Raw genomic sequence first — 16,830 nt, 5'->3', positions numbered from 1 at the left:
CGGCCCACGCCCGCCGCCCGCCGGCTGGGGCGCACCCAGGGGCCCGGAGCCCGAGGGAGGGAGACGAGACGGGCGCGGCCGCTCGGCACGGGCGCCCCCTGGGGAGCGCACGGAATGGGGCAGGGAGGGACAGGACATGAATGAGACCAGAACACCTAGTTACAAGGAGAGTCGCGGAGACAACCGGGCACAGGAACACACACACGCCCAGACACATAGAACACCCTCTGGGGAAACAGACTCAGAGTTAGACCGGGACACACCGGCCCACCTGGGTGTCCAGACATGGGTGCCCAGGCATGGGTCACAGCCCTAGCTCTAGCTCTCTCTTTCTCTCTCAGATACAAACACACTCCAGACACACGGGGACATACTTGGACAGCCCTGGACACATAGGCACTAATTGGACACAGAATCCAATTCGATTCACCGAGACACACTGGGACATAGACACAGGGATACTGGGACACACAGGACAAGTCTTTATTTGGACAGGTGTTCAGATGCACTGGGATGCATGCCCACACAGTGTCTGATGTGGTGCAGATAATCATGCCATTTCAAATGGAAAGGGAGCGATGTGCTTATCTCATGCACACACACACACCCCTCCAAAAAAACCCCTCACTGCCACCGAGTCAATGCGGACTCATAGCAACCCTATAGGACAGGTAGAACTGCCCCTTGTGAATTTCCAAGACTGTAATTATTTACAGGAAACAAAAGGCCTTGTCTTTCTCCTAAGGAGCAGGCTGGTGGTTTTGAACTTCAGACCTTTCTGATCACAGCATAATGCTATCAGGGCTCCTTCATGCACCAAAGACACACTAAAAGGCAAATATTCGGACAGGCATATATGTATATGCACACCCATGTATGGGCATTCGGGGATGCCGCCAGACAGATGGGACACACCTACACCTCTTTCCTGAGTAAAACCCTAGATAATCTACCCATCATCGGTCTGTCCGTCCACCCATACATACATACATAAAGTGATCTTTGAGGCCCCTGTTTGCCAGGAGGAGGCAAAGTCAGCCTTCTGTGGGCTCAGTCTCCGGTCGCCCCTCCCTCCCCTGCTGGTTTGTGCTGCTTGTCCTGGAAGCAAAGGCCTGAGCAGGGAAAGGCCCTGGAGGGGCCGAGACTTGTGTCCTCACCAAGCTTCATTTCTGGAACAAAGTTCCACACCTATTGATGGACTGGGGCTATAAAACCACTCCGGCTCCCATTCCCATGTGGCACATAACACAAAGAATAAACTCATTTTATTGAGTGGATACTTATCCCTGAGTCAAATGGGCCTTGGTGAATGAACTCATGAATACACCCTGTGAAACAACCCTGGGGGACAGGCACTGTCATCGGTCCATTTTACAGATGCAGAAACTCCCTGCAGCTCAGAGAAAGGAGCAGGGCAGTTGAACATCAGTCAAGAGCCCAAGATTCAAGTTTCTGCCGGGGTGGGGGTATAGGTACGGGAATGAGAATCTCTCTCTCTCTCAGACGTGGCTTAGCACTCAATTGAGATGATGGAGGTTGGGCACCTGGTATGTGATGAATCTCCATTACTGGGGTCCCCAAGCCTCTGAACCCAAGCTCCCGGTGTCCCAGAACCCAGTGCTGAGGGCCAGGGGCTTCCAAGAGAAAGAGTTGGTATGCTCTCAAAGAGGATACTTGGCCTTTGAGGAAGGAAGGCCACAAGCTGTAATGTTCCCTCCAATGTCAGCCAACCCTGCTCCAAATGAAAGAATGGGTTTTGCCTTGGCCCGTCCTTCTCTGTTTGAAAGGGTCATGTTCTCCTCCACCTGTATTAATTTCCCAGCCTGGCACTCCCCAGAGCTCAGGACTTGTAGTGAGGGCCACAGAACCCAGCTCCCTCCTGCACCATGAAAGGGGTTCAGTCAAAGGGTCACCAACATTCCTAACAGCAGCAACCGGGCAGTTTATTCACCTGACCCCATGGGATTTGGCACACGTTTCTGGTATCCAGTGGTGTCCCACTCAAAAAGTCTTTGTGACAAGAGAGAGGGAAGGGTGATGTAGGGAGGGCTGAAGAGAGATGGAGAGGAAAGAAAGAAGGAAAGGAGCAAATAGAAGAAGATAAGAGATTAGGGTTCAGAGAGGTCCAGGAAGCGATCTGAGCTCACACAGCTGGCCTGAACCATTCTCCGGGGATGAGGAGTCCCCCAGGCAGGAGATAGCCCTGAACAGACGAGCTGCGAAGAGGAGGAGGGTGGGGCAGCTGTGGGTGGACCCTGATGGGACATTGGGAAGCCTCAGCTTTTCAACCACGGGTGAGTAACGGGGGATGAGCAGCGTCTAGAGAGAGGGACTGCTGGGAGGGGGAGCCGCACTCCCCTGAGCTGGTGTGGGGTGGGGTGGGGAACGTTAGGACAGGGTACTCACAGTTAGGGGAAATGTCAAGGGCCAGGCATGACCTTCTGAGCTCTTTGTGGCCATTTTTCAGATGAAGAAATTGACCTGTGCATCTTGTGCCTCCTGGGAGCCACTGCCTTCAGCGCAAACCACACCCTGTCCTCAGCATTCCCCCCACCCTACACAACGTGTCACCCCTCCCCCAAGTGTAGCACATCCTCTCTCCCCACATCCCAGCCCACTGGTGGGAGTTCTAACCCTGGCCACACCCTTGGAGCTTTGGGCCTGGTGGGCACTTCTAGCCACCTTCTGGAGGCCTCTGTTCCATTTCTGTAAGATGGGAGTCAGAGCCCAGGCTGTGAGGGACTTCCGGGACTGGTACCAAGAGGAGAGGAACCTTCTGAGCCACAGGCTGAGTGGGCCCCTCCCCTGCTGCAGGCCCTTCCTGTCAGGGGAAAGTATAATGGCTTCAGGTTGGCAGTTGAGGCTCTGGAGTCTGACCCTACTTACCCACCAACAGCACGCCCTTAATCACATCCTCCAGCGTCACCAGACAATCTGCTTCTCCCGGATGCCCCCTGCAACTGTCCTCGTCCAGGCCTGTGCTCAGGAAGCTCTCTTGTTTCCAGCCATCAAAGTTCTACCCAGACTTCAGCCCCACCCAAAGACGACCTCCTTCAGGAGCGCACCCAGAGCAGGATTTCCCTCCTGCCTCTGCTACCCTCTCGTCACCAGCCCCTGCAGGACACAGTCTCTGAAGTGAGACGATTGAGAGAGAGACTGAGTCTGCCCAAACTTGGCCTGGCATTTGTTTGGCAGACCTTGTGTGCTGACTGCCCCTGCAGGCCGGGAGCCAGGGCTTAGTGCTTTGGCCCCTCTCTATACCCTTGTTGCCGCCATAAGAAAGGAGCAATCTGGGCCTAACTTACCCTCCAGTCACATCTCTCACAGTCCCAGGGAGGCCACTTGGAGAGGAAGCAGGGGCAGTTCTGAGTTGAGGGGTGTTTGGGTGATGAGCCTTAGAGAAGGCAAACAACTTCCCCCAGGTCACACAGAGAGTCAGGACAGAGTCCTAGTAGGGCCTTCCAACACTGGTAAAGAGTAGGTACCAGCTCTGCCTCCATCTCCAGCCTGGGGAACTTGAAAAGCTTCCTTCATCTCATTAGTAGCTGGGCCTGCCATTGGACAGGAGTGGGCTGCAGCCCTACAACTTGGTTGGGGGGCGGCGGCCGGGGCTAACTCGGTGTCTGATGGCTCCAGGTGCCCACCCTGCCCACCCCTATCTGCCTGTGTGGCCTCCAGCCTGGTCTCCTCTCCTGTCACGGAGGACTCACACTCCCCATCCCTGGACAGGAAGAGGAAATGGAGGACTCATCCAAGGGGAGTGAGCTGATTCTATTGCTCCTGTCCCCGTGAAGCGGGGACTCTTCAGACGCCCCTGGGATTTCAGCCTTTCTGGAGAGTGGAGGCCTGACCATTTCAGGCTCCAAGATTTGTTTCACTTAGAGGAGCGTCCACTTGAGACCCTTAACCAAACCCACGGGCACGGCCAGGGGATTCTGACTCGTAGCAATGCGCTGGGCGAGCTAGAGAGACCCCGAGGGGTTTCCAAGGCTGGCAGCCTGCCACAGTTTTCTCTTGCGGACGGTTCAAACTGCTGACCTCTCGGTTAGCAGCTAAGTGCTTAAGCCCTGCAGCAGCAGGCCTCGGAGGCCCCTGCTCACAGTCAGTTGCTGTTTAGTGGGCAGTCAGGCCTAGCCAAGGCCACCCAACACAAGGATCCCAACAGATCAGAAGCGAAGACGTTAGGACCCGAGAGGAGAGGAGTGGAGAGCGATGGGAGCAGCAGTCACCCTTGCTTGCAGTCCAGGAGCATGAGGCTGCCCATGGGGCCTCACGGGAGGGAGTGATTGTGCTCCAGTACCCCTCTGTGAACAGAGCACCTTGAGTCCCAAGACACCCTTCACCCTGCCCCCGCACCCCATGGTGCCTCTTGCAGCCCCACCTGCAGCTGCAGAGAAGCAGGCAGGAGCACTTGGCAGAGCCCCCACTTACCTTCCTGTGTCAGCACGGCCTCAAGCCTCAGTTTGCTCATCTGTTCAATGGGATGATAAAAGCAGCACCCCCTTCACGGACTTCTAGTGGGAATTAGCTTCCTGTCTGGCCTAGCATAAGGCCCCATGCTGTGGAGTTGCTTAGGACCTGTCCCATAGGCATTCCCAGGCTGCCAATCTTTACAGAATCCGACTGCCACCTCTTTTTCTGCAAAGTGGCTTATGGGTTAAACTATCAACCAAACTTGATTTGCACCCATGCACTTTAACCTCTGTACCACCAGAGGTCCTGGGTAGCGTCTACCTCCCCCGCCCCCCAACACACACACACACACACACACACACACACACACACACTACTGTCATCGTGTTGATTCCGATGTGTATCAACCCTGTGTGGTGTTCCCAAGGCTGTCGTCAATATTTACAGGAACAAACAGCCTGACTGTTCTTCTGCGGAGTGGCTGATGGGTTTGAACTGTTCACTCTGTGGTTACCATTTCAGCGCTTTCTCCAGTAGCATTCCTAGGGCTCCACCACTCAACTGTGTTCTGGTTGATAGAACAATGACAAGGAAGGACGTACTCACACCGGTGACAATAGGAGGTGACCTCAAAGCCATGGTGAATTAGACCATCACAAAAGACCGAAGACTGGAGGTTTCACTGAGATGACGTGTCCAGCACCAGCAAACCCAGAGACACGAGTGTAGATTAGTGGTTGACAGAGGGGTGGGGGGGAGGGGAGCAAACCCCGGGACTACACCAAAAACCATTGAGTTGTACATCAAACTAGATGAAGGGTATCGTGTCTAAGGAAGGACATCCTATCACGCCACTTTGTTATTGTCACTAGCTTCAGTTGAGTCGTTCTGAGAGCCAGCCATACACAGAAGGTGGCGCTGCCCGGTCCTCTTCATTCTCAACAGCACCTGCTCGCTCCAGTCTGTCCTTGTGGCTTTGGTGCCAAACCATCTCTCAGAGGGTCTCCCTCACCTCCCCTGGCCCTCTGCTCCACCAAACCCCACGTCCCCCTCATCCTATTGATTCCTCCCGATGGCGATGTGTCCCAAGCAATGAGTGGATAATGCTCTGTTGGGATGCAAAATCATTGGCTGAGTTGGTCACATCCCAATAACATGAATTTCTTAAATGGTGGTTGATTGAAAACATTCTACAAATCCAGATGTGAAGCTCTGAAAACCATTACGAATAGTGAAGGAAGCCACTTGCAGGGCAGGGCATTGTGTGTGGGGTAACTTTACAAGACTGTCCGTTTTCCATGGGAACGGATGAAGGAAAGATATGTAAAGTGTCCTAAGGTAAGTGTATAGAGGATGTGTTTTGGGGGGAAAATCCACTCTAAAATCATATGCAGTGCTCAGGATAGGTGTTCAGGGCTATGATGGGGGCCAGGGGAAAACCAGTTGTCCATGAGTCAATTCTGACTCACTGTGATAAGTTTTATGTCAACCCGGGTGGGCCAGGATTGCCCCAGGTGGAGGTCTAAGAGAATCTAGTCATCTCCATAATGGATCTTCTGTGAAGCAGCCAAGCAGTGGTGGGAAGTGGAGGGTAGAGTATCATCTTCTTAATCTGGATCACAGCCTGGATAATAATCAAAGGTTTCATTCCAGGTGTGGCCTACTCTTGGTCTAGAATGGACACTGTGAGGACACCAGCTCACTGTGGCTGGATCTGGATCAAGCATTTGGTTCATCGACCTCTTGTTAGATCATCTGCCTATCACAGGAGCCAACTGAGGATTGCGGACCTGAGATTCATTTGGCCAACCTCGGATTCATTCAGTGCAGCATCCGCCAGCTTGTCATCATCTTGGGTCATCTTGCTTCTTGATCATCTGCCCCTGCAGCTACAGGAGCCAAGAGAAGCTTACAATTGACCCACAGGCTTCAATCAGATTGGACTTACCTACTTCTACAACTATGTGAGCACTTTCTTGATAGAAATCTCCCTCTGTGTATGCACATATAAAAGAGTCACTGGTTCGGCTTCTAGCCTAACATTCATGGTAGCCCGCCCCATGGGTGTCTGAAGAGGGCCGTGCTCTGTAGGAGCTCCAGTGGTTGAATTTTCAAACGTAGAGTGCCAGACTTCTCTTCTGAGGCACCTCTGATGAACTCTTTTTTTCAACCTTGGGTTAGCAGGGCGATAGTGACACCACCCAGGGTCTCTGGGGAAATGGGCAGTGGTGGATCGAGGAGATTTCATCTTTCTCTGGATGGTGATAAACCTTTAAGTTGTAAAATGTATTTCTGTGTCCTATAAGTAACTCAAGATGAAAACACATTTTTTGGTTATTGAGCATACGCCTCACACACACAAAAGCGTACCGATTTACATCTCTCCTTATGAAATGTAATGGCCTGGATATTCCTCTTGGAGCCGTGCACCCATCCTCATCCTCCTTTGCTGAGTTCTTCCTCCTCCATTCACACGGACTCACTGCTCCTCGGTGAATACTGAATAAGGCATGGACTCTCAGAGGGATGAGCAAATCTGTCTTGGAAGAAGGACAGCTGCAATGGCCCTTAGATGTGAGGATGGAGACAATTCATCCCTGGTACTTTGGGCCGGTTATCAGGAGGGACCAGTCCCTGAAGCAGGGCACTGTCTTGGTAAGCAGTAGAAAGAAAAGAAAACCAATGTACAAAACAAAACAAAAGGCCCTCAATCCACCCAGAAACACCGTGTATTAATATTGGCACAATTTCACAAAACCCAACCAAGTGTGCGTGAATGCACACCGAGTTTCTGTTGATCATCCAACCTTGTTTATGGCTTGGAATGCTTCTAAAGCACCGCTCTCCTTGACAGTCCAAGAAAGTGCTCGGAAGAAATCTGTAACTGTGTGAACTGAGATTCAGAGAGGTGAAGTGGCTTGCTGGAGGCCAGAGATGAGTAGCTCAGAAGGGGTAGAACCCGGGCACTGAGACCCTCGCTTGTAATGGCTCTTGCCAGAATGTCACACAGGGTGATCTTGACTCTGGGGCAAGGGGCGGATGGTGGTGGGGTGCCTGCCCACGTCCCCATGGCCGTGGGAGACGGGCCTCCTGAATTCTGCTACATCTTCCTCTGCTAAAGTTGAGTCATAGGTTCTGTCTGCTCAACACACCCAGTTCGGTCAATAAGAGCCAAAGACACTTTCTTTCATGGAAATAAATGACCCTCTAAGGGCAGCAGCTGCGCTTGTCCAGCTAAATTGACCACTTGTTTGGCTGAATTGACCATTTGTTTCTCTGGCCAGTTTAAGAAGCTTCTTGAGGGAGTGCCTCTGCTTGAACCAAATACGTAGTCTGAGGTAACTCTCACCTCGACCCCGATATTCTGAAATCTGGCCTTCGCCTCTGGAGGGGAGCTGTGGTCACCATGTCCCCTCTTCACAAGATTGGAGGGCCCGCGTCTTCAGGGTACTAAACCCCAACAAGGGTGGACTTCTAAGGTGGATTAGGCGGACGTGAGTGGTGCAAACACAGAATGTGCTTGGCTGCTAACTGAAGGGCTGGTGATTCGGGTCCACCCAGAATTGCCTCAGAAGAAAGGCTTGGGGGTCTACTTCCAGAGAATGAGCCAGTGACACCCCACGGAGCTGGTGCTGCTCTGACATATACGGAATCATCGGAGTCCAAGCTGGCTGGAGGCAACTGGGATTGCACAGTGGACGTAGAGGACCCACAAAAATGAGAGGAACCCTTAACAAAGTGGATTGACACAGGGGACCTCCACAAGGCACTCAAACCAACCAACCATGGCCAAGATGGCCATGGGATCGGGCCATGTTTGTTGTGCTAACGGTAAAGCTGCCATGGGTTGGATGGAGCCAACTAGCTGTCAGGTAACTGACTAAGGTAGCAACAGAACAGCAGTTGATGGAGTCCTCTTCTAAGAGCCAGCTGGCCCCCTGTTTTGTTTCTGGGTGATGGGATTGTCACTCATGTGACCCCTCCCCAACCCTAGTCCAGGGCGGGCCTAAGTCCCAAATGAGCCAATCATGCTCTCTCCTGGGATTTTGAATCTTATGCCTCTGATGCAGGTTCTAAATAACGGCTAAAGCTCACCACTTCATCTTAAGATAAGGTGACCAGACACCCCGCTTTTGGAGGGACAATCCCGCTTTTTAACAATTTGTCCCGCGTCCCGCGGCGTTTTCAAAAAGTCCCGATTTTTGGAAAGAATGCATGACAAGCTAGGGAACTGCGGGAGAATGGGAAGGGAATATATGGTTTTCGGCTGCCATGTGGTTATTTTGCCAGGATATGAGTTTTATATTATTTTTGTTAATTTTATAATGTTAAACTTGAATAATAACAAATAATTGTTGAGAACTGATTATCGAGAATTGCTTATCAAAGTTCACATTGTTGATCAGTTGTTAGAATTCGATCACCTTTGTTTGGACTTAATGAACAATGGCATTTTTGGCATTGGCAACGACGAAAACATTTTGTAACTGTCTCTCAGATGATACACATCGTACTGTGTGCTAGTGCTAGTTAAACAAGTGATGTCAACAAATCAGCTATTCAGATAATGTAGGTAAGCAATTTATTTATTTATTTCATAGATACGTAAATTTTCTTGAATTTAGCAGACAGTACTTGGAGTTATGTGCAAAAATCATTCGATCATATTACTTAAAATTTCCCATATAGTAAAATTTCCAAAAATGATATTTTTAATGAAGTATCATTATTAAAATATATATTGATAAGGAAAAGGTTAAATCTTGGGCATCAGCAAAAATCACAATAGAGAACAATGGTTATAAATATTTCATCATTTTGAAACAAACCATGTTCCATACAATAATGCACTAAAAATTGTGGAATACGTCATGTCCTTACCAGGAATTAATGCTGTCACTGAACACATTTTTTCTATGGTAAATAAAGTGTGGACATCAGAAAATTCACAATTAAGTGTTGAGACTTTGAAAGCCATTTTATGAGTGAAATATAATTTAACAAATTCTTGTGAAAAATTTCATGACCTTTTAAACAACAGCAATCTGCTAAAAAAAATTCACTCCAATGAGAAATACGCCAAAGAATAAAATAATACTATACATAATTTTTAATGTATTATATTTATAAATTGTACTTATGTTAAAATTTAAAAAATATTACAATACTATTTTTGCGTTCTATGAAAATTTTTGTTGCTCCATATAGACCAAATTTTTAATCAAGACTCCCACCCCCACCCCTCAGTCAATGGTGTCCCACTTTACCAATGTTAAAATCTGGTCACCTTATCTTAAGAACAATTTCAGTGATTGTTGAAGTTACCTTTTCTTAACGCCCTGCTATGCATAGTGTTTTCTTCTCTTAAAATCCAATTGATGGAGGCAGAATTGATAATATTGTAGGGGTTATGTTTTGTTTGTCTGTCCTTACATTGACAATCGAGGAATGATTAATTGAATAACACGCGCCCTTTTTAGGTGGCAAGTTCAGTGGGTTGACAAACGCACGCAGCCATTCAACTACATCACAACCATGATAAAGAGCATTTCCTTCCTCCCCTTCAGCCCACCTGAGGGGGCTTCAGTAAGTGTGTGTGTGGGAGATGGAACGAAAAGATAATGGAGTTTTCCTGTGGACTTTTTGAAGCCTGCCCCTGTATAGTATACAGTATGTAGCCATTTATTTATTTATTAGATGGTTTTCATTGTATAGCATACATCTCAGGGCAAAGGGGCAGCACATACAACTAGAAAACATTTAGTATCTAACCTTTTGAATCTGACTTCCCTCACGCAGCGTAATTCAGTTGCAATTCACCCACGTGGTTGTGGGTGGAGGCCATTCACTCTTTTTTGCTGCGTTGTATGATGTTCGATAGCTATGCCTCCGTTTATACAGGCTCCATGTGAAGGCCCTTAGGATTGTCCTGGGGGCTATGAACAGAGCTGCTGCAAACATTCGTGTACCGGTCTTTGTGTGGACACACGTTTCCATTTCTCTTGGGTAAATACCCTCATGCCCTTCAATGGATGGATGGATTGATTCTTTTTTACCTGTTAAGCTGGCCCAAGTCTATGCCCATTTAGTGCAACAAAGAGCTGAGCTGATGTCCTACACATCTCCTATTTCATTCGCCAATAACTCTTTGGAATTGAGAGATTAAGGTCCTGATTTTCCAGAGCCCAAGGGAGCTATCTCCCCGACACAGTGAGGACTTGAATTCAAACCAAAGTCTCCCCCACCACACCCTTCCGGGTGTCTCAGTCACGTTGGTGGGGGATTGAGCATCCTCACTGGGAGGGTCCCAACAAAGTTTATTGTCAGGCAATTGAGTCAGCAACTTCTTCTTCCTGTTTCCTGGATCTTGGTTTTCTCACGAAAATGACACGGAAATAATGTTATGGTTGGGGGATCGCCACAACATGAGGAACTGTATGAAAAGGTCGCAGCATTAGGAAGGTTGAGAACCACTGCTCTAGCGTCACCATTGCCTGCCGTTCAGATGTAGCCCTATGCCGGCCCCATGCCAGGGGAAAGCACCCCATGCAGAGAAAGCAGCCCCGTACAAAGGTCTAGGGAATGCCTTTGACACAGCATTCCTAGGAAGTGGAACCTGTGTGTGTGTGTGTGCGTGCGCACGCACGCCTTCACATCAGCCCCCTCACAGGCCTTCACCCAGGACTGATTGATCCCAGAAAAGCAATTTTCACTCCGTCTCTCTGTCCTTAAAAAAACCCACATCTGTCTCATCAGATTAGCATCCTCCCTTCTGCCAAGAGTCCCCTCTCTTCACCAATATTTTCAGAAAATTCAGATTTCCAAATAAGACCTGACAGGCTGGTTCTTTTCTTTCTTTCTTTAAAGCTTTCTAGAATAAAATGAAGTACTATGTGCATGTTCTAGCCACTCAAGTGAGATTAACCCTGTCCTTTCCTAAGCAGTTGGGCTGCTAGCACGCAGTGGGAGATGGAGAGTTAGAGAGATGCTGTCTTGTCGTCGGGAAAAGTCTCCCATCAGGACCCACCTTTGCCTCCCTCTTAGGTTATCACCTTCCTCAGGTGCTCATGTTGGGAGCCCAGAGGCAGAGGTGATCCAAGATTGCAGGGTGGGGTCCCCCGCCTCTTCCCTGTGTCCCAAGGCTAGTATCTCCTCGATCCCTGCACCACAGCCTCCTTGCCCAAGTCATAGAGGCCAGCAAAGGGCTAACCTCACAGGTTTATTCAGAAGAAACACTTGCCCCAGGAATTCTTTATCTGAAGACAAGGCCTCGGTGGGAGCCCTGGTGCTGAAGTGGTTACACATTGGGCTGGGATCCACAAGGTTAGCAGTTCAAAGTCACCAGCCAGCTTGTTTCCAAACCCCATATTTTAATTTAAAAAACAAGCAAACAATGAACTCGGGTTTCCATTCAACAATGCCCATGCGTTTTGCTCTGTGACTTTCATGGATCGAAATCCCCACAAGGGAACAGCACACTTCTTGATTCCTCCTTGTGTCCCGTGTCATCCACCCTTCCTGTGTCCCGAGCTTTCTCCTTGCACAAATGCTGCTCTCTTCATCTCGAGTTGTCCTAAGGACTGCGTACCTCCCCGGGGTCATTGTTCATCTTCAGGCCCGTCCGTTGTTTGCCTGCAAGTGGAGCCATGCCGTTGCAGGTTGGAAAGTTACTAAAGGGCCATGGTCTCTGGGCTGTGTCCATCATCTCTATCAGACCAGCAACCTGGTCTTTTAAAGCACAATTCTCAGTTTCGTTCCACGTCATTCTCCCACTCCATCCGGGACCTTCTTATTGTGTTTGCTTTCAGAGCCATTGGTGGTGATAACCAGGTGCCACCTGGGTCTCTGGGTCCCCGGGTCCTGGGGGCTGAGGCTTATACGGTCCATTAGTCCATTCGGGCTCACTGCTCTCACACATCTTTTCTTTGCTCTTCCTTGCTTCAGCCATGGACAGACCAAGAGTTGCGTCTTGGATGTATATGCAAACGCCTTGAAGACCCCAATTGCTACTCATCACAGTAGGGTGTAGCACAGTTTTTGTGAAGCGCATACTTTTTGCAAAATACCTTTCCCATCGAGGCTCCACATGTTCATTCAGGTAGGAGTCAGGAGGTGCCCTAGTGTCCTGGCTGGAGGTCAGATCTAGGGCAGTAAGGGACCTGACTCACATCTCTGTGTCTTTGCCCAAGTCCTTCCAGGTGCTTGCCTGTCCTTCGCCGGACTAGCCCCAAGATTGCACGTCCTGGTGGCGACCTCCACATCATCAGCTGTTGAGCCTCCATCCCGGAAGGGCTTCCTAGATGCGGCCACCATTCCCTTCACCATGTGCACCAACCCCGAAGAGTACAAGTTAGGTTGTGATGTGCTCACAACAGCCACATCTGATCTCCATCCCGGACCTCACTCCTAGATTCCAGATCCATAGCTCCTACCAACCTCCTCGACACTCCTCACATCCCACCATCTATTTCCTCATCACACTGCATGGCAACACCACCAATCCATTTGACCCCCAACTTTAAAGTCAACTTTGACTTCTCTCTCTTTCTGTGTCAGATGCCACCTCCTATCTGTCAGGAAGTCATGGTGCCCTTCGCTTGAAAATATCTCCACAGTTTGACCTTTGTTCACGACCTCTGCTGGTACCACTTGATCTAAGCCACCAGCATTTTGCTGTCCCCACCTTCTCTCCATGGGTCCCATCCCCACACAGCAGCCAGAGGGCGCCCTCTAAGATCCAAGTCAGATCCTTCCACTCCTCCACTCAGGACCCTGCAGTGGTCCCCCATTTCATGTTGGGTTAATGCCAAGGTTCTTCCCAGCCTACAGACCTCCACAGTTTGACCCCATTGTTCTGGGACCTCCCTGTCCCTCTATCCCCAGGAACGCTGTTCCAGCCAGGTGAGCTTCCGTTCCATTCCATTCCTTCAGCACACCCTAGACCTCTGTACGTGGCTGCTTTCTCTGCATGGGGTGCAGAGGGCCTCCAAGAAGTAGGGGCTACATCTGAATGGCAGGCTATGGTGACCTTAGAGCAGTGGTCCTCAACCTTCCCAATGCCACGACCCTTTAATACAGTTTTTCATGTTGTGGTGATCCCCCAACCATAAAATTATTTTCGTCACTACTTCATAACTGTAATTTTGCAACTGTTATGAATCGGGTGACTTCTGTGAAAGGGTCATTTGACTCCCAAAGGGGTCCCGACCCACAGGTTGAGAACTGCTGCTCTAGAGGGAACTGGATGATGAAGGCGTGAAACCCTGACCATTGGCTGTTATGTGACCCTAAAGGTTGCTCAATTTTCTGTGTACCAATTTCCTCTCCAGCAGAACTAGCTTCAAGTGAATTGATGTCATCCCTTGGGCTCCTGACTTGTCACAGCTTGTGGTTGAGAGAGAGATTGTGGCACCAAAAGCCATCTGGTTCTTGCCATCTTCTATTTAGGGAAACTGAGACACAGAGAGGGCTCATGCTGTCCCGAGACCCATATAGAGTGAGAAGGAGCGAAGGGGTGTTTTTCTCTTTCTTTCATATTAGTTTACTCAACGGCTAATGTAATTAATGAGCACCTCTATGTACCTAGTGCTGAGTCACGAGTAATCCATAGTTCCTGAGGTCAAGGAAAGAAACAGGCCACGAGATACTCAAAATATACACAGTAACCTGTGTTCTGAGCTGAAGGAGCCCTGGTGGGGTAGTGGGCTATGCACTGAGCTGCTAACCACAAGGTCAGTGGTTCAAACCCCCAGTTGTTCTGTGGGAGAAAGATGAGGCTTTCTATTTCTGTGACAATTTAAAGTCTTGGAAACCCACATGGGCAGTTCTACTCTTCCTGATAGGGTGGCTCTGAGTCAGAGTAGACTCCATGGCAGGGCTACAGTGGAGGGAGCCGAGGGCTCGGGGGAAGCCAAATGTGCTGGCTCAGGACAGGCTCCACAGAGGGGATGCCACTTAGGCTGGGTTTTACAGGATGAACAGGAGCTGGACAGGCAGACAGGCATAGGAAGGTATTTTATGCAAAGGGATCTGCCTGCACACAGGAGTGCAATGCAAAGCCACTGAGGTAAAAAAAGAGCACAGGTAATCATGGGAAAGGGGACTCCAAACAGCATGGCAAGAGTTACGGGCCTTGGGCGAACTGTTGAAGTTGAGGAGGCTAGTGAGTGAGGCCCAGACAACAGAAGATATCGGCAAGTCCAGGTTCGGCCACAGAGAGCCATGGGGCAGTTTGTAAGCAGGGGGTGGAGGGGGGCATGGTCAGGGATGAGTTTGGGGGACCACAGTTTGCGGACAACAATTCAGGAGCCATTACTTAAGGAGTTTTCAAGCTTAAATTGGGGCTTATCATCACCCTCAGGCCAAATTGGGGAAGTGGCACCCGCAGCTGGTCAGGGCAAAAGCATTTGTTCCCAGCTAGGTGTTTCTCTAGAAGACCCGAGAAGAATCAATGCATTTGAATTAGAGGGCTGGCACAGCCAGAGTGCTCCTTAGGAGCAAGCATGGTGAGACTCCGTCTCACATCCTTTGGACATGTGGTCAGGAGAGACCAGCCCTGGAGAGGAACATCATGCTTGGTAAAGTAGAGGGGCAGCGAACAAGAGGAAGGCCCTGGACAAGGTGGACGGACACACTGGCTGCCACCATGGAGCTGTCGAGAGGGTGGTGCAGGACTGGGCAGTGTTTCCTTCTCTGAGTGGAGGGTCGCTAGGAATGCGGACCAACTCAACAGCACGGAGCACCACAGCAGCAGGGGTCTCTAGCAGCGGCTGGGGTGGGATATGTTTGTAGTGCTGGTGAGCTCAGCCGTCCTCAGTGGGGCCAGTTCCTATCCCTCTGTGACCAGCCTGTCTCTGTCTTTCTTCTTTCATTGTTGTGTTGCTGTATTTCTTCTTCTTATGAAGGCGAAGACATGGAGTCTTGAAGTTCACAGTCAACTGTGGGGGCATATACCTTTTCTGGCAGTTTGGCTCTGTTGTGTCCCTGCCTTCTGGGAGCTTCAGTTTCCCCATCTGGCTAATGGGCGTGATCAGAGATGCCCTGGCTGGGGTTAGCAAGCCTAATAAGGGACCAGGGAGGAAGAGGACTGGCTGTGGACACCAGGTGTCCTGTCCATTGGCAGAAAGTGTGAGGCAGAAATTGGTTATTGTGGGGAGATGGCAAATGGTGGCCAAGAAGCTACCACCTCAGCCCAAGTGGGGTTCGGGATGGCACCAAGAGGATTGACTTGTCACTTTCCTCATTCTGGTCCTTCTCACCTGTGTCTGAAGACCATGATGGCCGTGCAAATGAAGGTGGTACAACATCCCTGTTAAGAGACTCCTCGGGTACCAAGGAGAGAGAATGAAGCCCCCTCTGGTCTCCAAGGTGCCTGGCTGAGCACAGCTGGTGTGGTGATGTCAGAGCGGGCTTGCTGGTTTGGCCCCAGGGTCTGACGGGTACACTGGGAGGGCAGAGCTGAGTCATTGATCTAACTCTCAAAGACTCTTGGGCATGACCTCACTTTGGCACAATCTTGGCAAGGCACGCAAGACTAATCCTTTGGGAGGGTCACGCAGTCATAGAAGCTCATCTACCTTCAGGGTCCTTTAGAAAGGCCCAGAAATCCCTCAGGCAACGAATGAAGACTCGCTTACTCGGCCACTAAGCATGACCCCTTGCCTGCCCTACAGGAGATTGAGAAATGAGCTAGGCGTGTTTTCTTTCTGTGGCTTTAACATAATGCCTGCGGTTTCCCTAATTGACATTAAAGCACATTCAATGCTCAAAGTACAGAAAGGTCAAAAGAAAACCAATGGCATGCCCAATATTTCCACCACAGAGAACAATGGCTAGCACATTGTATTTCATTTCAGGGTTGCTCTACGCTATTCAACTATATATGTATATGAAAGTTCATGTAACAATGTCTTTCATTTCTAAAAACGGAGCCACCCAATACCTGATAGATGTTTCCTGAGCACTCGCTCTGAGCCAAGCATGTGCCCGGCAGTGGGAATACACAGGTAGACAGGAATATATGGCTCTTGCCCTCATGGGAGCTATCTCTACACACTATTTGGCACCTGCCTTTTTCAATGTTGTCTTTTCAAGTCATACCATGTATTTCTACAGCATTTTCGGTGCTCTTTAAAAAAGGATTTCTATTGCACATTCAGGTTGTTTCCCAGAGTGCAAAAGTCATCCTGTGGCCATGGGTTCACTGGGTGGGTTGGCCCATCCAGCATCTATTCCGATCTCCTCTGTGCCTTCCTGTACTGCCAGGGAGCAGAAGTGTGAAGACTGCATTGACCATGCTCTCTTGCACGTAGGGTTTTGGAGGTCAGTTAGGTCATGGCCATTAAGTGAACTTGTGTTAGATTTTTGAAAGCAAAAATAAGATGGTGTGCTAGGCAGGGTTCTCTAGAGAAACATATA

The 16,830-nt window shown here is 49.8% G+C and overlaps 1 protein-coding gene across 1 annotated transcript in view; it reads right to left on the bottom strand.

Moving 5' to 3' along the window:
* TGM2 (transglutaminase 2) overlaps positions 1-12,061 on the bottom strand; it is a 54,452-nt gene extending 42,391 nt beyond the window's left edge. Inside the window, exon 1 of the mRNA XM_045295509.1 lies at positions 12,002-12,061. Coding sequence (XP_045151444.1) covers positions 12,002-12,061 — 60 coding nt within the window. The remainder of the gene's footprint in view (positions 1-12,001) is intronic.
* Positions 12,062-16,830: the final 4,769 nt, after the last annotated feature.

This window comes from Echinops telfairi, unplaced genomic scaffold (assembly GCF_000313985.2).
Source record: "Echinops telfairi isolate 266 unplaced genomic scaffold, ASM31398v2 ScPeMD7_5592;HRSCAF=6446, whole genome shotgun sequence".
Taxonomy (NCBI): Eukaryota; Metazoa; Chordata; class Mammalia; order Afrosoricida; family Tenrecidae; genus Echinops; species Echinops telfairi.
The sequence above is the reverse complement of the archived record's forward strand: the minus strand, read 5'-3'. Positions and strand labels throughout refer to the sequence as shown.